At 35.3% G+C, this 26,477-nt stretch overlaps 1 protein-coding gene across 3 annotated transcripts; it reads left to right on the forward strand.

The window, feature by feature from the left end:
- LOC116894527 (vomeronasal type-2 receptor 116-like) lies at positions 1-25,867 on the forward strand. 3 transcript variants are annotated; one of them, XM_032896229.1, is made up of 6 exons: positions 1-215; positions 2,788-3,067; positions 10,146-10,958; positions 15,957-16,184; positions 18,713-18,836; positions 23,617-25,867. In XM_032896229.1, exons 1-6 carry the CDS (start codon positions 19-21, stop codon positions 24,369-24,371), a joined length of 2,397 nt encoding a protein of 798 aa, XP_032752120.1. In that variant the 5' UTR covers positions 1-18; the 3' UTR covers positions 24,372-25,867. The 3 variants fall into 3 exon arrangements, with proteins under 3 accessions (XP_032752120.1, XP_032752118.1, XP_032752119.1); XM_032896227.1 differs by having other exon boundaries at positions 19-215; positions 23,467-24,371; XM_032896228.1 differs by having other exon boundaries at positions 19-215; positions 2,788-3,028; positions 23,467-24,371.
- The last annotated feature ends 610 nt before the right edge of the window (positions 25,868-26,477 follow it).

The raw sequence follows: 26,477 nt of genomic DNA on the forward strand, positions 1-26,477 counted from the left end.
TTTAAGGCTGGAAAAAATATGATCATTTTGATGATAGTATTCTTCATCCTCAACATTCCACTTCTCATGGCAAATTCCGTTGATCCCAGGTGCTTTTGGAAAATAAATTTGAATGAAGTCAAGGATATAGATTTGGATACAAGTTGTTACTTCATCCTTGAGGCAGGTCAGTTGCCTATGGAGAAAGATTATTTCAACCAGACTCTGAATGTCCTGTAAGTGCATTTGTACTTTTCATGAAAATGACATCTTTCATATTTATTGAGTGCTCTGAGGTTGAAGATTAGGCAAATCCTTGAGTCTTCTGTCATGTTACTAAATCTGAATCCCATTAAACAAGCTTAATTATTTACAGATACTATCCTATTTTCTCCTTTTAATTAATCCACTGAAGGTTTTGTTTTTCTTTTAGGTGAAAGACTTAAAGCCTTGAAGCTGAAGAAGAAAGGAATATCTACATTGATCTTTCACATAAACCCCTCCTAATAACTATTTATGTTGCAAACTAGACAATGGTGGCTTATTGAATTTGATCTCATAATATTTTATTGAGTTTTATCCTAAGTACTTCCAAATAACTTTCATAAACTCTGCTGACAATTCTTTCATCAATGTGTTGCTCCGATAGCGTATACTGGTTCTATTAATATCCATGGTTCTTATATTTATCAAAAACGTTACATACTTACAAACACCCTCTCAAATTCATTGCACGTGGTCACTTCTTGCCTTCAAGTGTTTCCACAAGTATGAAAAGGAAAGACTTTTATGCTCAGAAATTTATATTTTGTATGACTGTCTGGATGTATATGTTTGTATGTAATGAACAAGGAATATTTAGGTCATTAGCAGGCAAGACATCCACATGTTTTAAAAGATAAAATCCAAAAGACCTGTGACCGTGTGCTTCACACTGTTCATGTACAATCACTGGCTTTTGTCTTTTATAAAGTTCAGTTTGGCACTCTCTCTTTAGAATAAAATATATTTGAAAAATATGGAATTAAATGGCATGTTTACATTCTTAGAATAGTGAGGCTATCAATAACAGTGTTGCCTCCTTTAGTCCCTTGTCACAGGCACAGGTTACAGTTCTGGTGCGGGACAGTTGGACCATTTGCATACTGAGATACAGCAATTTTCTATTAGATGTTTGTCATTGTTTTAGAAACATGGCTACTCTTTTGATGTCAAAGTTTGTTAATCTCTGAACCCGTTATGATATTGATATCTTATGAGACATTTTGCAGTAATTTAGAAAATATAGGTGCACATGATACAAATGAGGTAACAATACTTATTTTAGTGAGTTGTTGATAGTTGTTTTAAAACACAGCCCTTCTTACTCCTAGGCTACACAGACAGCTTAAGTAATGGATGTTTCCTAACGTTTCACTGAAGGAAGTAGTTCGAGCAATGCACAAGGTTTATTCTCCAATTACTTTTGTATATAAGTACGTTTTTAATTGAACATTTTGTGTGTGGTAATAGAGAATATCCTAAAATCACCAGTTTTATAGTGTATAGATTGAAAGCACAAATGGACACAATTTTTTGGTTAAAAACTCATTGTTTTTACATAAATTGAATCATTAGGTATATAGGTAATGCTTAGTGTTTATTGTTTAGATTTTATTAAATAACAAGGTTGAGCCTTGAAATATTAGTCTTTACATAAACATAAACACAATATGGTATTATTTCATCCCCACTGTCTTGTGGCCCACATTTATTACAAAGAAAATGAACATAGTACATCAAAATTTCTTCTATATTTTAAACATATAATACTGGCAAATACAAATATCACTACAATTTATTTATTTTCCTAGTTTTCAGTAGGATGCCAGGATTATTTTATTTTAACTGGAAATGTCATCAAAGATGTTTCCTAGAAATTAAGTTATAAAGATGAGAAATACCCAGAGTGAATATACCACATTCCTTTGTAAATAGTAAGTAGGTGAGTGATACTTGGGTGGTGGGGCAAGCTCATAATTTCTGCACTAAGTACCTAGCACAAGTGTATACCTGCACATTTGATGTGAGGATAGTCTGCAGCAAAGTATTTTATCAAATACTCGGAAATATTTCCTCTTATGACTTAAATAATCCTTGCTCAATACATACAAATATATGCATAAATATGTATGATTTACCAAATGCATGTTTGATATTTGAATTAATATATTTAGAAAAGCTTTTCTTTCCGCAGATAAGTGAAAGAAAAATTAACAAGAGGCAGGTAGATATGGTGGGACATTTTAAGAATATTGGCGACTCATTGTAAGTGATTGTCAGTACAGGAACCAAAGTTGTTGCAGAAAGATTATTATGCATTGAAAAATAAATCATGTTTTCACTTCCTTAACCAATTCAATTAACTTCACAAGAAAATACCATGAACTCAATGATTCTCATAGCACACATGTTTATATTGATTATTAATTTCAAAATCAAGACATAGTCAAAATTATTGTTTTTGTCTGATTTATATCTGTGACTTTCTATTTACTTTCTGATCAAGCATTCAAAAACAGAGATGGAAATCCTCTCTGTAAAATAGGTCAATAACATATCTTTTTTATAGGAGACAAACTGACATGAACTTTTAAAGTGTTTGCTATTTTCTAGGTTATCATATCAATCCAATCTCAGAACAAAAGACAGTTGTTTCCATCTTTAGAGATCAGATGCAGAAACTTCTAGTACAGAATAGTGCTTATATTGAGTACAATTGATCATGTATAGTCATCTGTTCATAATAAAACTGTGCTCTTTTTACAGAAAAACAACCAAATACCACAAATATGCATTGGCATTAGCCTTTACAGTGGATGAAATAAACAGAAATCCTGATCTTTTACCAAACATGTCTTTGATTATAAAACATACATTGGGCAACTGTGATGGAAATATCCCACGTCGCTTACTTAATCAAATATTTCATATGCCTTTTCCTAATTATGTCTGTAATGAAGAGACTATGTGTTCATTTATGCTTATGGGACCGAAATTGTGGCCATCTGTAGATATTTTCATTCACTTGAACATCTTATTTCCTCATGTGAGTTATCATAGGCCAGGAATTATTAATGTCATTTCTCTTTGGGAGATTTTTAAAGATATTAAGAAAATTAATGGATGAGATTGGATTTATACTTATATCATCCTATGTAGGTCTACAATACTTACTCATCAGACACATGATAGATTTTCTACCAGGAGTGACTTCCAGATATTGACAGTTTCCAGAAAGGAAGAAGTTAGGAAACCATGAAGAATTGAGTCTGGCATGATGGCAGAGAGAAACTTGCAGCCTTGACTGATTACCAGTCAGAGTGTTTCTTTATTTATACAAATCTCTATTGGCAGAGCTTGATTCGTGTTGTTCCAAAACATAGGGAATATTATTTCTGTCTCCAGATATAAGTTATCTTCATATTGATCATAAATTCAGATTATCATTCTTAAAATTTCAAATAGTAAAACTATCATTTACCATCATGGTGATATTGTAAGTTTACTTATGAGTGATTAAACTGTGTTGGAACAGAATTACATTTTACAAAATTTCCCTGTAATTGGATCATATCATCTGAAGTATTTTTTTTTTTTTTTGCAACGGCATGATAACAAACCATTCTTAGACTGGTAGCTCTATTCCATCGGTCTATCTGTCTGTCTCTGTACCAATACCTTGCAGTTTTTATCACTATTGCTCTGTAATACTACTTGAGTTCTGGGATAGTAATTCCCCCAGAAGTCCTTTTATTGTTGAGGATAGTTTTAGCTATCTTGGGTTCTGTGTTATTTCAGATGAATTTGCAAATTGTTCTGTCTAACTCTCTGAAGAGTTGGATTGGTACTTTGACGGGGATTGCATTGAATCTGTAGATCGCTTTTGGTAAAATGGCCATTTTTATTATTAATTCTGCCAATCCATGAGCATAGGAGATCTTTCAATCTTCTGAGATCTTCAATTTCGTTCTTCAGAGGCTTGAAGTTCTTATCATACAGATCTTTCACTTGCTTGGTTAGAGTCACACCAAGTTATTTTACATTATTTGGGACTATTCTGAATTGTGTCATTTCCCTAATTTCTTTCTCGCCTTGTTTGTATTTTGTGTAGAGATAGGCTACTGATTTATTTGAGTTAATTTTATACCCAGCCACTTTACTGAAGGTGTTTTTCAGGTTTAGTAGTTCTTTGGTGGAACTATTGGAGTCACTTAAGTATACAATCATATTGTCTGCAAATAGTGATATTTTGACTTCTTCCTTTCCAGTCTGTATCCCTTTGATCTCCTTTTGTTGTCTGTTTGCTCTGGCTAGTATTTCGAGAACTGTATTGAATAAGTAGGGAGAGAGTGGGCAGTCTTGTCTAGTCCCTGATTTTATTGGGATTGGTTCAAGTTTCTCTCCATTTAGTTTAATATTAGCTACTGGTTTGCTGTATATGTCTTTAAATATGTTTAGATATGGGCCTTAAATTCCAGTTCTTTCCAGGACTTTTATCATGAAGGGGTGTTGAAATTTGTCAAATGCTTCTCAGTATCTAATGAAATGATCATGTGGTTTTTATCTTTCAGTGTTTATATAGTGGATTACTTTGAAGGTTTTCCACATATTAAACCATGCCTACATACCTGGGATGAAGCCTACTTGCTCAGAATGGATGATTGTTTTCACGTGTTCTCGGATTCGGTTTGCAAGAATTTTATTGAATATTTTTGCGTCAATATTCATAAGAGAAACTGGTTTGAAGTTCTCTTTGTTGGGCCTTTGTGTGGTTTAGGTCTATGAGTAATTGTGGCTTCATAGAAGGAATTCATTAGCGCTCTCTCTGTTTGAATTTTGTGGAGTAGTTGGACAGTATTGTTATGGGTCTTCTATGAAGGTATGATAGAATTCTGCACTGAATCCATCCACACATGGGCTCTTTTCACTGGGAGACATTCATGACTACTCCTATTTCTTCAGGAAATATGGGGTTGTTTAAAAGGTTTATTTGTTCCTGATTTAACTTTGGTCCCTGGTATCTGTCTAGGAAAGTAAGTGTTTCCTCCAGATTTTCAAGTTTTGTTTAATATAGGCTTCTGTAGTAGGATCTGATGATTTTTGAATTTCTTATGGCTCTGTTGTTATGTCTCCGTTTTCATTTCTTATTTTTTTTTTAATTTGGACACACTCTTTGTGTCTTCTGGTTAGTCTGGCTAAGCGTTTATCTATCTTGTTGATTTTCTCAAAGAACCAGCCTTGGTTCTGTTCGTTCTTTGTATAATACTTTTTGTTTCTACTTGGTTGGTTTCAGTTCTGAGTTTAATTATTTTCTGCCTTCTACTCCTCCTGGGTGTGTTTACTTCATTTTGTTCTAGAGGTTTCAGGTGTGCTGTCAAGCTGCTGATATAGGCTCTCTTCTGTTTCTTTTTTAGGCACTCAGAGCTGTGAGTTTTCCTCTTAACACAGCTTTCATTGTGTCCCATAAGTTTGGGTATGTTGCACCTTCCTTTTCATTAAATTCTAAGAAGTCTTTAATTTCTTTCTTTTTTCTTTCTTGACCAGGTTATCATTGAGTAGAGCATTATTCAACTTCCATGTATATGTGGGTATTTTTCCTTATTGTTACTGAAGACCAGCTATAGCCTGTGGTGATCTGATAGGACGCGTGGGATTATTTCTATCTTTCTATATCTGTTGAGGCCTGTTTTATGATCGACTACATGGTCAATTTTTGGAGAAAGTCCTATGAGGTGGTGAGACGAAGGTATTTCCTTTTGTTTTAGGATAGAATGTTTTATAAATATCTGTTAAATCCATGTGGTTCATTACTTCTCTTAGTCTGTCTATGTCTCTGTTTAATTTCTGCTTCCATGATCTGTCCATTGATGAGAGTGGGCTGTTGAAATCTCCTACTATTATTTTGTGAGGTGCAATGTGTGCTTTGAGCTTTAGTAAGGTTTCTTTCATGTATGTAGTTGCACTTGTATTTGGAGCATAGATTTTTAGGATTGAGAGCTCATTTTGGTGGATTTTTCCTTGATGAACATGACATGCCCTTCCTTAACTTTTTTGATGGCTTTGGGTTGAAAATCGATTTTATTCGATAATAGAATGAGTACTCCAGGTTCCTCTTTAGACCATTTGCTTGGAAAATTGTTTTCCAGCCTTTTACTTTGAGGTTGTGTCTGTCTTTGTCTCTGAGGTGTGTTGTCCGTACGCAGCAAAATGTTGGGTCTTCATTGCGTATCCAATTTATGAATCTGTGTTTTTTTATTGGGAAATTGAGTCCATTGATTTTGAGAGTTGTTAAGGAATAGTGGCTTTTGCTTTCTGTTATATTCTTGTTTGGATGTGAGATTATGTTTGTTCTGGTCATCTCTGTGTTTTCTTGCAAAACAATTAGTTTCTTGCTTTTTCTAGGGTGTAGCTTGCCTCTTTGTGTTGGGCTTTACCCTTTATTATCCTTTGTAGGGCTGGATTTGTAGAAAGATATTGTGTAAAGTTCGTTTTATCATGGAATATCTTGGTTTCTCCATCTTTGTTAATTGAGAGTTTTGTTGGATACAGTAACTTGTGCCAGCATATTTGTTCTCTTAGGATCTGTATGACATCTGTCCAGGAACTTCTGGCTTTCATAGCCTCTCGTTTGAAGTCTGGTGTGATTCTGTTAGGTCTGCCTTTATATGTTACTTGACTATTTTCCCTTACTGCTTTTAATATTCTTTCTTTGTTTTGTGCACTTGGTGTTTTGAGTATTATGTGATGGGAGGAGTTTCTTTTCTGTTCCAATCTATTTGGAGTTCTGTAGATTTCTTGTATGTTTATGGGCATCACTTTCTTTAGGTTAGGGAAGTTTTCATCTATGATTTTGTTGAATATATTTACTGGTCCTTTGAGTTGGGAGTCTCCACTCTCTTTTCTACCTATTATCCTTTGGTTTGATCTTCTTATTGTGTCATGGATTTCCTATATGTTTTGGGCCTGTAGTTTTTTCCATTTTACATTATCTTTGACAGTTGTGTCAATGATTTCCTTGGAACCTTCTGCTCCTGAGATTCTCTGTTCTATCTCTTGCATTCTGTTGGTGATGCTTGTATCTATGGTTCCTTGTCTCTTCCTTTGGTTTTCTATATCCAGGGTTGTCTCTCTTTGTGCTTTTTTACTGCTTTTATTTACATTTTTAAGTCCTTCACCTGTTTGATTGTGATTTCTTGTTATTCTTTCAGGGATTTTTGCATTTCCTCTCTATACGGTTCTGCTTGTTTATTTGTGTTTTCCTGCATTTCTCTAAGGGAGTTCTATATTTCTTTCTTGACATCCTCCATCATCATGATTAAATGAGATTTAAAATCTAGATCTTGCTTTTCTGGTGTGTTTGGATATTCAGTGTTTGCTTTGATGGTAGATTTGGGTTACAGTGATGCCATGTAGTTTTGGTTTCTGTTACTTGGGTTCCTGTGCTTGCCTCTTGCCATCAAGTTGTCTCTGGTGTTAACCTTGTTTTGCTATTTCTGACAGTGGTTAGATCGTCCTAGAGGCTTGTGTGTCAGGAGTGCTATAGACCTGTTTTCCTGTTCTCTTTCAGCCAGTTATGGGAACAGAGTGTTCTGCTTTCAGGCGTGTAGTTGTTCCTGTCTCCTGATCTTTAGGTGTTCCTGTGGGTGTGTAACCTGAGTCCACCAGGCAGGTCACTTTGGTCTTGGAGCCTGGAGTCACTTCTCAGAGCCAGGTTTCAGCTCTCTGTGAGCGCAGCAACCAGAAGAGCTGCCCCACCTTCGCTAGGTAACCTGTGCACAGGGAACCCAGATGGTGCTAGTCATTTTCCTCTAGAGTCAGAAATGTGGACAGAGAATAGTCTCCTCTGGCTTCTCAGGCATGTCTTGTAATATCTTTTTTATTACATATTTTTATTTACATTTTAAATGTTAGTCTCTTTCTCAGGTCCATTAGCACCCTATACCCACTCCCTTCCTTTTTTCTATAAGTGTGTTCCCCTCCCCACAAACCCCCTTCCTCCCATTGACATTCCCTTACACCAGGCTTCCAACCTTGACAAGGGCTTCTCTTTCCTTTGGAGCTTGGTAATGCCATCCTCTGCTTACATATGCAGCTGGAGTCATGGGTCAGTCCATGTATAATCTTTGGGTAGTGGTTCAGTTCATGGGAGTTCTGGTTGGTGGCCATTGTTCTTCTTATGGTGTTTCAAGCACCTTCAATTCTTTTAGTCCTTTGTCCAATTCCTCCAAAAGGGGTGCTGTTCTCAGTTCAATGTTTTGTTGCAAGCATTTGCCTCTGTATTAGATACACTCTGGTTGTGTCTCTCAGGAGACATCTATATCTGACTCTCATCCGCATGCACTTCTCTTTTTGTTTTGTTTTTTTTCTTTGTTTTGTTTTGTTTTTTTAAAGAAATATTTACTTACCTATTTTATGTATGTGAATACACTGTTGCTCTCTTCAGAAAAAAGAGAAGAGGGCATTGAATACCAATACAGATGGGTGTGAGCCACCATGTGGTTGTTGGGAACCACTCAGCATCCCTAAAATAGCAGTCAGTGCTCTTTTATTAATGTATACATATTAAAATCATATATATATATATATATATATATATATACTTTTCCATCTTTATTAAATTGGGTATTTCTTTTTTTTTTTTTTTTTTTTTTTTTTTTGGTTCTTTTTTTTTTTGAGCTGGGGACCAACTCAGGGCCTTGCGCTTCCCAGGCAAGCGCTGTGCCACTGAGCTAAATCCCCAACCCCTAAATTGGGTATTTTTATTTACGTTTCAAATGTCATTCCCTTTCCCAGTTTCTTGGCCAACAGCCCCTTCGCCCCTCCCACTCTCCTTCTATATAGGTGTTCCCCTTCACATCCACCCCCCATTACTGCCCTCTCCCCAACAATCCCATTCACTGGGGATCCAGGCTTGGCAGGACCAAGGACTTCCCCTTGCACTGATGCCTCTACTAGGCTATTCAGTGCTACATCTGATTTGGAGCCCAGTACATGTATAGACTTTGGGTCGTGGCTTAGTCCCTAGAAGCTCTGGTTGTTTGGCATTGTTGTTCCTATGGGGTCTCAAGCCCCTTCAGCTCTTTCAGCCCTTTCTCTGGTTCCTACTACAGGGGTCCTGCTCTCAGTTCAGTGGTGTGTTGCTGACATTTGCCTATGTATTTGCCTTATTCTGGTTGTGTCCCTCAGGAGACATCTACATCCAGCTGCTGTCAGGCTCCACTTCCAGCATGCAATTCTTAGTTTCATCAATCTTATCTAGTTTTGGTGGATATATATATATATATAATGTGGAACAGGCTCTGAATGACCCGTCCTTCAGTCCTTCAGTCTGTGATCCAAACTTTGCCTCCATATCCCCTCCTTTGAATATTTTTTGTTCCCACTTTTGAGAAGGAGTGAAACATCTGCACTTTTGTCATCCTTCTTAATCTTCAGGTGGTATGTGGATTGCATCTGATACATTTCGCAGAAAAATTGTTTGAGTATTTAGTAAGATGAGTCTTTGAATATGATCTGCTGCTAACACTTTTATGCAGCCAGATTGTGTTTATATTTTTGAATTTACTTTGTTCTATTTATCCGTTTCCTAAGGAGGAGATAGGCAGACATTCACAGAGTATTTTGTAGCCTTATCCTGAAATGGAGATCTCTAGCATTTTTATGTGAGTCATAGACTCTAGTATACACAAAATACCTTCAAGTAGGGAAAGATAAGAATATTTGTTCCTAAAAACTAAGGCAGTATTATGCATCAGACTTCCCTCTTAAATAGTGGAAGTATTTCTGGATTAAGGCATATTTTTTTAAAAAAAATAATAGCCAAATATCCCAAAGTTGTAAATATATTAAAATCTCTCTAAACATTGGAAACACAGATATAAAGACAGAAACCGAATGACAGAATGGAAATTATTATTACATGCAAATATGCTTTGTTATATCTTTGTCAAAGAGCTATGTGGGCTGCTCCCATTAGAAGGGGAGGTACAGGGGTTCTAACTTTGATCATTTAAATCGGGAATGAGAGGAAAAGTTGTAGGTAATCACTCATTGTAAGTAAATATGATTATAAGTTTGTTTTTTTTTTAAATTGACTTCAACTCATGCTGTTCTTTGTATTGTAGTTCCTTCAGATTTCCTACGGACCTTTTCATTCCATTTTCAGTGATAATGAACAATTTCCTTATATCTATCAGATGACCCCAAAGGATACATCACTAGCATTGGCAATGGTCTCTTTCATACTTTACTTCAACTGGAACTGGGTTGGTCTTGTCATCTCAGATAATGATGAAGGCAATCAATTTCTTACAGAGTTGAAAAAAGAGACCGAAAACACGGAAATATGCTTTGCCTTTGTGAACATGATGGCAATCAATGAGAATTCAATATATGGAAAAACTGAAATGTACTACAATCAAATTGTGATGTCAACCGCAAATGTTATTATCATTTATGGGGAACGACCCAGTATTATTGAACTGTGTTTCAGAACATGGACATCTCCAGTCATACAGAGGATATGGGTTACCAAATCAGAGTTGTATTTCCCAACAAGTAAGAGAGACTTTACTCATGGAACATTCTATGGAACTCTAGCATTTCAACAACACCATGATGCGATTTCTGGATTTAAAAATTTTGTACACACATGGTACCATCTCAAAAGCATGGATTTATATTTATTAATGCCAGAGTGGAGTTTCTTTAAATATGAATCCTCAGCATCTTACTGTAAAATACTGATGAGTAATTCATCCAATGTCTCATTGGCATGGCTAATGGAACAGAAGTTTGACATAGCCTTTAATGACAATAGTCATAGTATATACAATGCTGTGTACGCCATGGCCCATGCTCTCCATGAAAAGAATCTGCAACAAATTGATAATCAGGAAATCAGCTATGGCAAAAGAGCAAGTACTCACTGCTTGAAGGTAGATTATTAAATCTTTTTTCCATTTATTTTGTATATTTTATATATTATCATTGCAAATGTTATACCCTTTCCTCCACCTCCAACACCACCCCCTACTTCTATGAAAATGCTCCCACTCACCACTACCCATTCTAACAACAACACCCTGTCATTGTGCTACATTCTCCATCTCATCCAGAATTTCTAGTTTTGTTGAGTATAGGCTTTTATAGTAGGAGCTGATGATTTCTTAATTTCTTCAGTTTCTGTTAAGTCTTGGTTTTCACTTCTGATTTTGTTAATGTGGATACTATCTCTGTGCTTGCTAGTTAGTCTGGTTAAGGGTTGACATATCTTGATTTTCTCAAAAAACTAGCTCCTGGTTTTCTTTATTCATTGTTTCTGCTTTGTTGATTTCAGCCATGAGTTTGATTAGTTCCTTCTGTCTACTCCTCTTGAGTGCATTTTCTTCTTTTGTTCTAGAGCTTGCAAGTGTGTTGTTAACTTGCTAGTGTACACATGCTCCGTCTATGGTGATCTGATATGATGCATGTGAATATTTCCATCTTCTTATATCTGTTGAGGCCTAACTGTTGAATAATTATATGGCCAGTTTTGGAACGATTTCCCTATATCTATCTGATGACTCCAAAGAATACATGACTAGCATTGGCAATGGTCTCTTTTATAAACTTCAACTGGAACTGAGTTGGACTTTTCATCTCAGATAATGATGAAGGCAATCAATTTCTCTCAGAGTTGAAAAATGAGAGCCAAAACAAGGAAATATGCTTTGCATTTGTGAACATGATGGTAATTGATGAGATTTCATTCTTTCAAAAAAAACTGAAAAGAATGTGCACTGTTTTGTTTTAGGATGAAATGTTTTACAGATAACCGTTTCTTCCATTTCGTTCATAACTTCAGTTAGTTTCAATGTGTCTCTGTTTAGTTTCTGTTTCCATCATCTGTCCATTGATGAGAGTGAAGTGTTAAAGTCTCCAGCTATTACTGTGTGTGATACAGTGCATTATTTGTTCTTTAGTAAATTTCTTTCATAATTGTAAGTTCCCTTTCATTTGGAGCATATATGTTCAGAATTGAGAGTTCATTTTGGTAGATTTTTTCCTTTGATACATACAAAATATAATGACATAACTTTTTTGTTAACTTTGGTTTGAAAGGAGATATTATTCATTATTAGAATGACTGCTCCAGCTTGTTTTTTGGGAGCATTTGCTTTGAATTTTTTTCCAGACTTTCGCTCTGAGGTGCTGTTTTTCTTTGTTACTGGAGCGTGTTTATTGTATGAAGCGCAATGCTGAATAATGTTCATGTATCCACTCTATTAATCTATGTCTTTTGGGGGGGAATTGGGTACATTGAAGTTAAGAGATATTAGGGTACAATGGTTGCTATTTCCAGTTATTTTTGTTGTTAGAAGTGGAATTATGTTTGTGTGGCTGTTTTATTTTGAGCTTGTTGAAATATTACTTTTTGCTTTTCCTAGGGTATGTTTTCCCAAATTGTTTTGGTGTTTTCCATTTACTTTCTTTGTAGGCCTGGATTTGTGAAAAGATACTGTGTACATTTGGTCTTGTTATGGAATATCTTGGTTTCTCCATCTTTGTTAATTGATATTTTTGATGGGTAAAATATCATGTGCTGGTATTTCTGTTCTCTAAGGGTCTTTATGGCATCTGGCTAGGATCTTCTAGCTTTCATCTCTCTGTTGAGAAGTCTGATACAATTTTCATAGGTCTGCCTTTGTATGTTACTTGACCATTTTCCTTTACTGTATGTGTGTGTGTGTGTGTGTGTGTGTGTGTGTGTGTGTGCAAGCCTATGTGTGTGTTTGTGTGACTGTGTTTGTATGTGTGCCAGTGAATATATTTTGTGTAATTTCATATCTGTATTTCATATCTGTGCATATGTATCTGATTTTGTGCCCAAATATTTACATATGTGTGTTAACATGTATGTATGTATATTTGTGTTTAATATATATAAAGATATGTATAGCTCTATTATATGTGTGACTTGGAAAAGACGTGAGCCTTTCTTTGGGTTAATATGTGTGTGTGTGTGTGTGTGTGTGTGTGTGTGTGTGTGTGTGTTGCAATCTGTGTTTGGTTTTGCATTTTTGTCAGTTTGAATTTTGTAGTCTTGTCTGATAAAACTGAAATTCTGGGAATTTTATGATAATTTCATTTTTTAAAATATTTTATATTCTTCTTTTATTGGATATTTAAATGTACATTTTAAGTATTATTCCCATCCCAGTTTTCTCTCCAGAAACCCAATATCCCATCTGTCCTCCCCCAGTTTCTAAATGGGTTCTCTTTCACACAAACACTGACTCCCTCCCAGCTCCCTGCCCTGACGTTCCCCTACACTGGGGCACCAAGACATGACAGGAACTAAGGCCTCTCCTCCCATTGATGCCTGTCAAAACTATCCTCTGCATCATTTGCCACTGGAGCCATAGGTCCATCCCTGTGTACTCTTGATTCAGTCCCTGGGACCCAGGCAGTTCTGGGGATCCTTGTTTCTTGATATTGTTGTTCTTCTTATGTGGCTGCAACCTCCTTCATCTTCTTCAGTCCTTTCTCTAACTCCTCCACTGGGGACCCTATTCTCAGTTTAATGGTTGACTGCGAGCACCCTGCCTCTATACTTGTAAGTTTCTTGCAAAGCCTCTCAAGAGACAGATATAGCAGGCTCCTGTCAACAAGTACTTCCTGGCATCCACAATATTGTCTGGGCTATGTGTTTGTATATGGGATGGATCTCCAGGTATGGCAGTATCTGCCTAACATTTCCTTTGGTCTTTGTTACACAGTTTGTCACCATATTTTCTCCTGTGAACATTTATGTTCCCCCATCTAAGAAGATCTAAAGCATTCATACTTTGGTCTTCATTCTTCTTGAGTTTCAGGTTGTCTGTGAATTGTATCTTGGGTATTCATAGCTTTTGAGCTAAAATCCACTTATCAGTGAGTGCATGCAATGTACTCTTTTGTGATTGGGTTACCTTACCCCAGATGACTTTTTTTAATATCCATCCATTAACCTAAGAATTTCATGGAGTCATAGTTTTTAGTAGCTGAGTAATATTCCATTGTGTAAATTACCACTTTTTCTGCAACCATTCCTCTGATGAAGGACATCTGGATTGTTTCTAGCTTCTGTCTTTTATAAATAAGGATGCTTTGAACATAATGGAGAATGTGTCCTTGTTATATGTTATATGTCAAATATATGCCCAGAAGTGATATAACTGGGTCTTCAGGTAGTACTAATGTCAAATTTTCTGAGGAACAACAAGAGTGATTTTCAAAGTGGTTGTACTAGCCTGCAATCATACCAACAATGGAGGATTTTTTTTCCACATTCCGGAAAACATCTACTATCACATGAATTTTTGATCATCTCCATTCTGACTGGTGTGAGGAGGAATTTCAGTGTTGCTTTGCATTTCCTTTACCAGATGACTAAGGATGTAAAACTTTTCTATACATGCTTCTATGCTATTCAATATTCCTCAGCTAAAAATTCTCTTTCAGTTCGGCAGCCCATTTTTAAAGGGGTTATTTGATTCTCTGTTGCCTAACTTCTTGAGTTCTTTGTATATATTGAATATTAGCCCTCCATCTGATGTAAGATTGATAAAGATCTTTTCCAAATACGTTGCTTGATTTTTTTTATTGACAATGTCCTTTGTCATACAGAAGCTTTGCTATTTTTTTTTATTAACTTGAGTATTTCTTATTTACATTTCGAGTGTTATTCCCTTTCCCGGAAGCTTTGCAATTTTATAAGGTAAAATTTTTTCATCATTAATCTTAGAGTGTAAGTCTTTGATGTTCTGTTCAGGAAATTTTCCCCTGTGCCCATGTGTTCAAGGCACCACCCCACAATCTTTTCTATTTGTTTCAGAGTATCTGGTTTTATGTAGAGGTTCTTGATCCACTTATACAACTCTCTCTCTCCCTATCTATTCAATGTAGTACTTGAAATCTTAGCTAGAGCAATTAGACAACAAAGAAAGGAGAATGGGATACAAATTGGAAGAGAAGTAAAAACATCACTATTTGCAGATGATAAGATAGTATACTTAGCAATCCCCCAAATTCCTACAGCTCATAAACAACTTCAGCAAAGGGAGTGGATATAAAATTAACTCAAACAAATCATTAACCTTCCTCTACTAAAAGAATAAACAGACTGAGAAAGAAATTAGAGAAGCAGCACCCATCAAAATAGTCATAATTAATATGAAATACCTTGGTGTGACTCTAACCAAGTGAGTAAGAGATCTGTATGACAAGAAATTCAGGTTTCTGAAAAAAGACATTGAAGACCTAAGAAGGTGGAAAGATCTCTCATGCTCATAGATTGGCAGTATTAATATAGTAAAAATTGACATCTTACTGAAAGCAATATACTGATAAAATGCAATACCCATCAAAATACAGACTCAATTTTTCACAGTTATAAAGAGAAATTTGCAAATATTTTAGGAATAACAAAAATCCAGGTTAACAAAAGCTATTCCCATAAATTAAAGCACATCCGGGAGAAACACCATTTCTTACCCCAAGCTCTATTACAGAGAAATACTGATATAAACTGCACGATATTAGTACAGAATCATGCAGGTAGATCAATGGAATAGAATTGAAGACCCAAAAATGAATCAACACACCTACGGTCACTTGATCTTTGACTGTTGAACTAAAACTATGTAGTGGGAAAAAAAAACATTTTAAACAAATGTTGCTGGTTCAACTGGAGGTCAGTATGTAGAAGAATAAAAATTGATCTATTCTTATCACAATGTACAAAGCTCCAATCCAAGTGGATCAGGAACACCCACTTAAACCTGAAAATTTCATTTTCCAATTGCTTTTGTTGTGATTTCTCTCTTTCATTCTTGCCTTTACTATGAAATTATCATAAATTTTATGACTTTAAGGAATGGTATGTACATTGTTGTGCAATGCTTGTCTTTTAGTTACACTCATTTTTGAGAAAGATCCACTTCACCAATCCTTTTGGGGAGAGAGTGATTATGAAAGAGAGAGTAAGAGTGCAGGAAGACTATGACATTGTTCACATGCAGAATTGCTCACAACACCTTAGGATTAAGGTGAAGATAGGGCAGTTCAGCCCATATTTTCCACATGGTGGACAATTTCACTTATATGAAGACATGATTGATTTGGCCACAGGAAGTAGAAAGGTGGGTGTATACTAACTTATTGATTTATACTGCACAACAGTAAACACTGCAACATACTGAAATGAAAACTTTTGTCATATCAGGAACCAATTTCTCGGCTCCTGTATTATATTTCTTTTTTTCATTTTTAACATAGTTTTACGAATTCTTCTCAGATTTCATGCATGCATAAAATATACATTTTACATATCAGAAATATTACCTGAAATTTAACAAATATAAAACTGTTCTTCACCACTGTTTGATATTCTTTCCTTTATATTTAACAGTATTATTTTCATGTCATTGTTGTTTTTACAGAGTAATTTCCTCCTTTATCTTAAACCTCTGGAACCCGTGTTGATATGAGTGAGACTAATGTCACAGTTATGAAATACTAAGATTCATAGTTGCAAACATTTATCATTATACTCCAAAATGTTTTCCCTTGTAATAGGACATTTACCAAGCTCATTAATTAATACAATTACAGACATTCATAGTCACAGAAACATGACTTTTAATAAACTTGAAAAACACCTTCACAATTTTAAATAATATAATCAAAATTTCAAAGGAACGTATAGACAGCACAAGTAAAACAGACAAGAAAATGGCTATTAAAGCACATCAATATGGTAATAACAGCAACCAGACAAAAGTAAAAAATAATTTTCAATGATAGCTGAAAATTTTTGGTAATATTAGCTAAATGTAATTAATGACAAGTAGGCTTTTTATATTTTAGTATATTCTTTGGTGCCTTCAGAAGGTGTGAAGACACATACACATACAAAATGAGAACTTTTTTCATAAAATTGGAGGAAAACATTAAAATGTGTGATAAGAGGGAAAAAGGAAATCATATACCAATATCTTTGGTGGATATATATGGTATAATTCTTGACAAAAACACCCATCAAAAGAACATAACACACACAACAAAAGGATCATTTTCTTAGAACAGATAGATTTTAATCCAGAGATGCAAGCCTGGTTCCACACATGCAGATTCTTTGAGTGTAATACACCCCACAATATAGAATTACTTTATTTTCCATAAACATTCAGAAATGGCCGTTAATCAAGCCCAAAATTCATTGAGAGTTAAAGAAAAAAAAACAAAACAAAACAACAACAACAAAAAACAAACAAGTGATAGCGCAGAAGGAACACATATTGACATGAAATTTTATTTCAAAAACATACTAACAATACTATAATACAAACAGAGAAAATTATTATTAATGAAAGTCAGAAATAATGACAAGCAGTTTTGTTGGTTCATGTTTTATGTAAGAACTTTATAAATAGTGGTCTGAAAATCACTGTCTGTTTCTTGACAGTCTACCCTATACCATGAGTCAAAACCTTCTATGAGTGATGTAGAGAAACTACTTTAAAATAAATTAGCATGAATCACAAAACTATGCACTTTTCCGTTTATTAAATCAAAAGTGCCTTTTAAACCTTACAAAGGGTTAACATAAACTTAAAGAAAATGATGGAAGAAAAAGAGAAAATATACTCTCATCTTTATTGTGAGTATTAATCTAGGGATACTTCATGTTATGACCCTGTTTCAACAATATGAAAATCATAGGAATAAGTCTTCAAAACTTTAATACAATTTAGACTACTTAATTGTTTTCTTTTAGAAGAAATAATTTATTTGAGACATATACTTTCGAACGGTTACAATCCATGACCATCATGGTAGGGATCATTTTAATAGGAATGCATGTTACTGGTTTTATCCAGCCTTTTCCAGAGTTTTGACTTAATGAAAAACTCCATATTTCAGGTCACTACGCAGAATTTTATCATTTCAAACCATAATAAACCAGTGCTGCATATTCCACTGTTTTCTTACATACAATCTCTCATGCTTTACCAACGGTAATTTGTTTAAGGTCATATTTGTTATCAGTGGTTTAAAGGCATATTGTTTCTCTTTCAAATGTCTTCAAATACTAACTTGTTTGTTGCTTTAATTAAACTTTAATCGTAGGAATGTGAGGAGGATGGGATGACATGCTGTATGACTTATAATCAAAGAAAGACAAGTGTGAATATCTGGAGACTGGGATTAAGAAATAGATCCCCAAATGCCCAGTATTTTCTGGCTATAGAACCCACAGTAAGATGGGTACTCGTATATCAATTACAAAATAAGAAAATACTTGAAAGGTATGAGGACAGGCTAGTTTTTGCTGAGAAAAATATCCCAATTAATGTTCCCTCTGTCTGTTAACAATAATTAGTGCAAAATTGAAAATAATTAACTAAAACACATCAGGTTGCAATATCTAACTTTTATATGCAGCTCACCATCAGCTCTTACTTTTGAATTAATAGACATTCAGAATTTATCCAACATTTCTTCAGTGTATTTCCAAAATTCATACTGGTCATTTAAAATGGACACTGAAATATCAATCTGTTTGTGTAAATAAAACAAGGTCATTGACCTCTTAGTATCCTTATATAAAACATAATAAAAATAGCTAAAAGTCATTATTAGTATGTGTCTAATTTTTTTCTCTCAGATGCCTTCATCTATGTGTAGTGCAGATTGTCGTCCTGGATACAGAAAATTCTGGAAGGAGGGAATGGCAGCCTGCTGTTTTGTTTGTAGTCCCTGTCCAGAAAATGAAATTTCTAATGAAACAAGTGAGTATTTGCTGCTCTGATAAATCCTGCAAATATATATTCCTCTTCTGCCCCACTTGGTTTATGACGTCAACTAAAAGGCAAATGGAAATATAAAATATATCCGTTTTCTAATTTACTAGTTGTAGATATAAAAATAATTAAGAAAACTGTGCCAAAAAAAAAACAAACACATATACCTTGTTCATTGACCCGCATGTTGGTACATTGAAAGTTCATGGCAGATTAAATTAAAAAAAACAACACAAAAACCAAAAACAAACAAAGAAATAAACAAAAAAACCTCTTTAGGAAATAAAAAAGCAATATGAGGGAATTTTCTATAAGATTTTTCCCAATAATTAATTTATTGTAAAATAACATGTACATTAGATTTTAGTCACAATTTTTAAAGAAATTAAATTAGTCATATTTCATCACTATATCATCCTATATATGATTATGCACATCATGGACATATAGGATCCCATGGAAAATCAAATGTAATATAATATTTACTAGACTAGATTATGAGACTGCTAGGTACAAAATCAATATTCCCTGTAAGATTAGTATATGTCAAAAGTATTTCAAAATTTATGAGAAACTGCTAAATTTGTAAAATTCTGAGGGCTGTGTTCAATGCCAGATATGATATGAATCATGAAATGAGGGGATAAGAGCTAACCCATTTTCTTTCATAAGTTTTTCAGCCTTTATCTTTCAAGTTGGTACATTTGCACATATTTGTACATGGGATAATGTGGTATCTTGACTCACGCATACTGCTTAGCTAAAGACACTTAGCATGTACAGGAGTGTACTTTTTATTATTAGATATATGTCTTTTTTACATTTCAAATGTTATCCCCTTTCCAGGGTTCCTGTCCATAAGGCCTCATCCCCTCCCCCTCCCATGTACGGGTATTCCCCACCCATCCACCCACCTAACAACTCCCTACCTTCCCTGCAACTGATGGTCCAACCTTGGCAGGACCAAGGATTTCCCCTTCCACTGGTTCCCCAACAATGCTAGTCTCTGCTACATATGCAGTTGGAGCCCTGGGTCAGTACATGTATATTCTTTGGGTAGTGGTTTGGCCACTGGAAGCACCGGTTGGTTGACATTGTTGTTCTTATAGGGTTGTAAGCCCCTTTAGCTCTTTAAATCCTTCCTCTAATTTCCCACCAAGGAGGTCCTGTTCTCAGTTCAGTGGTATGCTGCTAATCTCTGTACTTTACATGCTCTTGATGTCTCTCTCAGATCTATATCCAGTCCCTTTCATCATTCCCTTATTTGATTTATCAATCTTATCAAGGCTTGGTGGCTGTATATATGTGGGCCACGTGTGGGGCAGGCTCTGAATGGTGGTTCCTTCAGTCTCTGCCCTAAAGTTTGCCTCCGAATACCCTCCTATGGATATTTTTGTCCCCCAATTTAAGAAGGAGTGGGAGAATCTTTTTGAGCTTCTTGTGGTCTGTGGATTGCAACTTGGTTAATTCGAGCTTTATCAATGAGTGCATACCACGTGTGTTTTTTCCTGTGATTTCATTACTTTACTCAGATTTTCTAGTTCCATCCATTTGCCTATGAATTTCAAGGAATCATTATTTTTGATACCTGAGTAGTACTCCACTGTGTAGATTTATCACATTTTTTGAATCCATTCCTCTGTTGAAGGGCATCTGGGTTCTTTCTAGCTTCTGGCTATTATGAATAAGGCTGCTATGAACATACTGGAGCATGTGTCTTTGTTGTATGTTGGAGCATCTTTTGGGTATATGTCCAGGAGAGGTATAGCTGGTTCCTCAGGTAATAGACCAACCAATTTTCTGAGGAACCTCCAGAGTGATTTCCAGTGTGGTTGTACCACTTTGCAGTTCCACCAACAATGGAGGAGTATTCCTCTTTCTCCACATATTTGCCAGCATCTGCTGTCACCTGAGAGTTTTACTTTAGCCAATCTGACTGGTATTAGTTGGACTGTCAGGGTTGTTTTGATTAGCATTTCCCTGATGACTAAGGATGTTGAACATTTCTTTAGGTGCTTTTCAGCTATTCAATATTCCTCAGCTGAGAATGTTTTGCTTAGCACTGTACCCCATTTTTAATAGGGTTATTTGGCTCTTTGTTGTCTAGAATCACTATATGCCTTGGTATCATGATATAAAAAACTCTGTGCAAAGAGAGAATCTATATAAAGGTGGTTTATAATATATTTGATTAGACATAAAGCTCAAGAAGAAGGATGGCCAAAGAGTGGATGCTTCCATCCTTCTTAGAAGGGGCAACAAAAATATTCCCAGGAGAAGATGTAGAGAGAAAATTTGGAACAAAGATTGAAAGAATGGCCATTCAGGTACTGCACCACCTGGGGATCCAGACCATATACCTATAGTAACCAAACCTTGTCACTATTGTATATGCTAAGAGGTGCATGCTTACCCAAGCCTGTTATAGCTGTGTCCTGAGAGGCTCTGCCAAAACATGACAAATGCAGAAGTGGATTCTCACAGCCAACCATTGAACTGAGAATGGGGTCCCCATTGGAGGAGTTAGAGAAAGGATTCAAGAAGCTGAAAGTGCTTGTGACCATGTAAGACCAGCGATACAACCTAACCGTAGCTCTCATAGACTAAACCACTATCTAAAGAATACACATGGACAGGCCCATGGCTCCAGCTACATATGTACCATAGGATGCCCTTGCTGAGCACCAAGGAGAGGAGAAGCCCTTGGTCCTGCCAAGGATTGACACCCCAGTGTTAGGGAATGTCAGGTTGGCGAGGCAGAAAGGAATTGATGAATGAGTGGGAAACTCGAAAAGGGGGTAATACTTGAAATATATATACATAAAAAATCTAAAAAAAAGACAAAAAACCTAACCTATGATGTGGAATGTATGACGAGACTCATATTCAGTATATTACAAACCATACCCATTATTAAAGTAATTATTTATGGTTGGCAAAATGCAAAAGATTTATGGTTATCTTTTCTATTACTTTGCCCTTAAATTTATATAACGAATTAAAGTCTTTAAAAGACATATAATGCCTGTGACTTGGTTCAACAGTGAAATAATTTGTTGCTAAGACTAACAATCTGAGTTTACTTCTTTAATGCCTGAAGTCTATTAAAACCACCTACTCAGAAGTTGTCTTTTGAAGTCATGCATTCCAACATTACATATTGCTTGAAAATAATTTTGATAAGTATACTAAAATTGTGATAGATGAAAAAAAGAATTAATATATATTTCAATGAATTCTGCAAAAAGTACATAAAATAATTTATTATATTAATTGTTATGTATGTGGGATAGATAGTGCATTTACAGGTACACATAAGAAGAAACAATACGCATAGAGTTATATTTATGTTCACTTGTGAGTCACCTGACATTGGTGCTGGGATCTGAACTCAGGTTCTCTGCTAGACCAAAATAGTCTATCTATAGTTAAACCAATTTCTTTGTTAGGCAACTTAACAAATAATAGCTCTCTGCAAATGTATTTTTCAAGATAAGAATTCTGAAAACCAAAGAAGCACATCAACATTCTCTGAAATGACATAAGAATTAAATTAAAATAAATTACAGTTAATATTGTAGCCATGACAGGAATTGCAACTTAGGAATTGGATCCTATTGCTTAAGATAAACCACCTAGGGTGCAACTCTTGCTCAAGGATTCCTCCATTATAACGTCGATTTTTTTTTTTTTTTCAATACTGGTTTCACCGTTGAGTACATTCATAGACACTGAGACACATAGGAATGGAGATGAGACAAGGATGAAAATGCTCAGCATTCAAAATAAGAAGGGGATCAATGTGAAATATTTCTTAGTAGGAAGTATCTACAGAGATTTTTATTTGTTTGTTTGTTTTCCTTGTTTTTTTATTCAGTGCTAATATTCATGTATCTCAGTAAAAATAACCAGAACTTTTGGTTACTTATTGCCATATGAAGATACATCTGAAGGTCATTCCTTTAATGCTTTCTACTTTTCAAACATTAATATTATATCTCCTATTATTCTTCACCATCTTCTTATGACTTATGAGAGGAATAACCTTAATTCAATAATGCATATTTTACTTTTACATGAACACATACAAATAAATATGTACAAATATACCCAGCCTATCTTTTCAATTTAATGTTACATTTATGTCAATACTTTGAGATAGTGAATTTTCAAGTACCTATCATAAGTATTGTTACAGTAAAGAATGAGTCATAATGTGTCACAGGGAATGAATTCATAAAATAGTTAATGATCTCAGGAAACAGTGAGTATAGGGTTTTTATTTATAGAATATACACAACAACTTTGTGGTTTTTGAAGGAATATTCTCTCAGTTCAAAATCAACTTGATAGCAACATACAACAGAAAATGGTTTTGGAAATCTTTGCCTTCTGATAACATTAAAATGGTAAAATCAACAAAGTTAAATAGACAAAGGAATAATTACTTGATTTTTTCCCTTACATATTTATGAACATAATGAACTGAAAGTAATGCTATGCTGCAGTGTACTTGAAATTACATTGTCAGCATCAAAAGTAGCACTGCCATGCTTCTTTCTACACCCTTACTTGAAAAACTTCATCAATAATAACTAAACTTTTCTTTGGACATCAGATATGGATCTGTGTATGAATTGTCCAGAATACCAGTATGCCAACACAGAAAAGAACAGATGCATTCAGAAAGACATGATTTTTCTAAGCTATGAAGATCCCTTGGGGATGGCTCTTGCCTTAATAGCCTTCTGTTTGTCTTCATTCACAGCTGTGGTACTTTGGGTCTTTGTGAAGCACCATGACACTCCTATTGTGAAGGCCAATAACAGAATCCTCAGCTACATATTAATCATGTCACTCATGTTCTGTTTTCTGTGCTCCTTTTTCTTCATTGGCCATCCTAACAGAGGTACCTGTATCTTACAGCAAATCACATTTGGAATTGTATTCACTGTGGCTGTTTCCACAGTTCTGGCCAAAACAATCACTGTGCTTCTGGCTTTTCAAGTCACAGACACAGGAAGAAAGTTAAGAAACTTCCTGGTATCGGGGACACCCAACTACATTATTCCCATATGTTCCCTGTTGCAATGCACTCTCTGTGCAATTTGGCTATCAGTTTCTCCACCATTTGTTGATATTGATGAACATTCTGAGCATGGTCACATCATAATTGTGTGCAACAAGGGATCTGTTATGGCATTCTACTGTGTCCTGGGATATTTGGCCTTACTGGCCCTTGGAAGTTTCATGATGGCTTTCTTGGCAAAGAATCTGCCTGACACATTCAATGAAGCCAAGTTCTTGACCTTCAGCATGCTAGTGTTCTGCAGTGTCTGGATCACGTTCCTTCCTGTCTACCATAGCACCAAGGGCAGAGTCATGGTTGCTGTTGAAATTTTCTCCATTTTGACATCCAGTGCAGGGATGCTTGGCTGCATCTTTGCACCCAAAATTTACATCATTTTAATGAAACCAGAGAGAAATTCTATCCAAAAGTTCAGGGAGAAATCACGTTTCTGAACAGATATTTTAGAAATTCTGTCAAATGTACAGTTGTTATATACCCACCAAATATTTGGTTACAGTGCATAAATCTGGTTTTAGAACTCTCACTAGTTCCTCTAATGTTATCTAGAAATATCGTATCTAACAATCTTACATACATTATCCATAAAATCTTGCACTCATTCCCTTGTTTATTCTCCTCTGTGAGAAATATAATTCCCAATTTAGTATTAAAATTTTTCTAAACATTTTGCTTTAATTGACATTTTCTCCCTTATAACTTCAAGTACATTTGATAAGGCATTTGAATCTATAACCTTTTATACAATAAGATCCAGGACAGACAGGATTACACATAGAAACTGTCTATCGAATCAAACAATCAATCAGACTAAAAAACAAAGAATCAACAAAGATAACATCAGAATACATTATCTGATTTCCAATAGAAGCACATATGTGACAGAATATGTCTGTTTTTATAGTTCCTCTTCAAGCTATTGTATTGGTCAATAGTCTAAGGTAGAAGTTTTTTTTGTCTCAAACACAAAAATATTGTATCCAACAATGGACAGAATCCAGTGAGCACCCTGTTCAAATTTGGAAATAGTTGGAATATCATGAGAAAGAGGGTGACCCATAAGAATACCAGCATTCTCAACTAACCTGGACAACCACGAATTTTCAGATGCTGAGCCGCTAACCAGGCATCATACATCAGCTGATATGAGGCCCCCAGCACAGATGCAACATAGGGCTGCCTGGTCTGGCCTCAGTGGAAGAAGACACATTTAAACCCCAAGAGACAGGACTCACAAGGGATTGGGAAGGTGTGATGGTTTGCATATGCTTGGCTCAGGAAGTGGCACTATTAGAAGGTGTGGACTTGATGGAGGAAGTGTGTCACTGTGGGGGTGGGCTTGGAGTACCTCCTCCTAGCTGCCTGGGGATGCTCAGTCTGTTTCTGGCTTCCTTCAGGTGAAGATATAGAACTCAGATCCTCCTTCACCAAGCCTGCCTGGATGCTGTGATGCTGCCATGCTCCCACCTTGATGATAATGGGCTGAACCTCTGAACATGTAATCTGGCTCCAATTAAATGTTGTCCTTTATAAAACTTACATTGATCACAGTGTCTGTACATAGCAATAATACCCAAACTAAGACAGAAGGTGTGTGGATTGGGGAAGTGGGGATTTCCTCTTGGATGTGGGGAAGTAGTCAAAGATTAAATTGGGAAGGGGATAATGAGTACACTGTAAAAAGTATTAAAAAATAAAATACTAAAAAATTAAATAAATAGGATTGTGAATATATTAACATGCTATTATATTATAGTTCTGGAAGGGATAGGTAAAACTCCTGATGGTGGTTTGTACCTAATTTTTCTTAGAGCTTGCCCTTTGTATTCAGTTGTGATTGAATTCCTGGACTCACAAAATTCTAGTACTATGGATATGGAGGCAGATGCTTTGATTACGCTGCTTCCTAGAAAATAAATTTTCCAAAAACAAGATTGAGTGCTTGCAGCTACACTAAATCTTCTTATTTTTCAATTCTCCTCCCACAATGGGATACTGACTGGGTCTCAAATGTATCAGCATTAACAAAATATCACGTCCCTAAGTTAGTCTTCATAGACATATGATCATTAACAATGTCCCCATAAAGAACACATTCTGCAATGCCATCCACAATTTCTCATTTAAAATTCATGGAAGATATGATTTTTCAAAGAAATATTTGATATTTAAACTGTGTTATAAGGGCATTCTACACAAATTGATTATAATAACTAATCTCCCCTAAAATTACATTTATATTATATTCCCATCTTAAATTTTAATATTATTTACTTATTCTTTTTGAGCTTTAAGTATGTTTCCCTATATATTATCTGGTTACCATGTAAATGCAAGAGTCAGTGAAAAAGAGAAAATGACAAAGGAGAATCTTCCTGTACCTGTTGGATGCTGGAAATCAATATTCAAGACCTCAGTTAGAATAATGAAGAGAATAAATGATAATTGTAAATTAAAAAAACTGCTAAGGAAGAACCTGGAGAGTTTATTCATGAACTAGATGTCCCCATTTTGAAAATTCACATGTTTTGATATCTACT

This window comes from Rattus rattus, chromosome 2 (assembly GCF_011064425.1).
Source record: "Rattus rattus isolate New Zealand chromosome 2, Rrattus_CSIRO_v1, whole genome shotgun sequence".
NCBI classification, from domain to species: Eukaryota; Metazoa; Chordata; class Mammalia; order Rodentia; family Muridae; genus Rattus; species Rattus rattus.

Coding starts and splice junctions, on each gene's coding strand:
- LOC116894527 (XM_032896227.1), top strand. CDS start 19: ATGATCATTTTGATGATAGTATTCTTCATCCTCAACATTCCACTTCTC. Junction 3,068..10,145: donor TGAACATCTTATTTCCTCAT/GTGAGTTATCAT, acceptor TTTGTATTGTAG/TTCCTTCAGATTTCCTACGG. Junction 18,837..23,466: donor TGAAATTTCTAATGAAACAA/GTGAGTATTTGC, acceptor TTTGGACATCAG/ATATGGATCTGTGTATGAAT.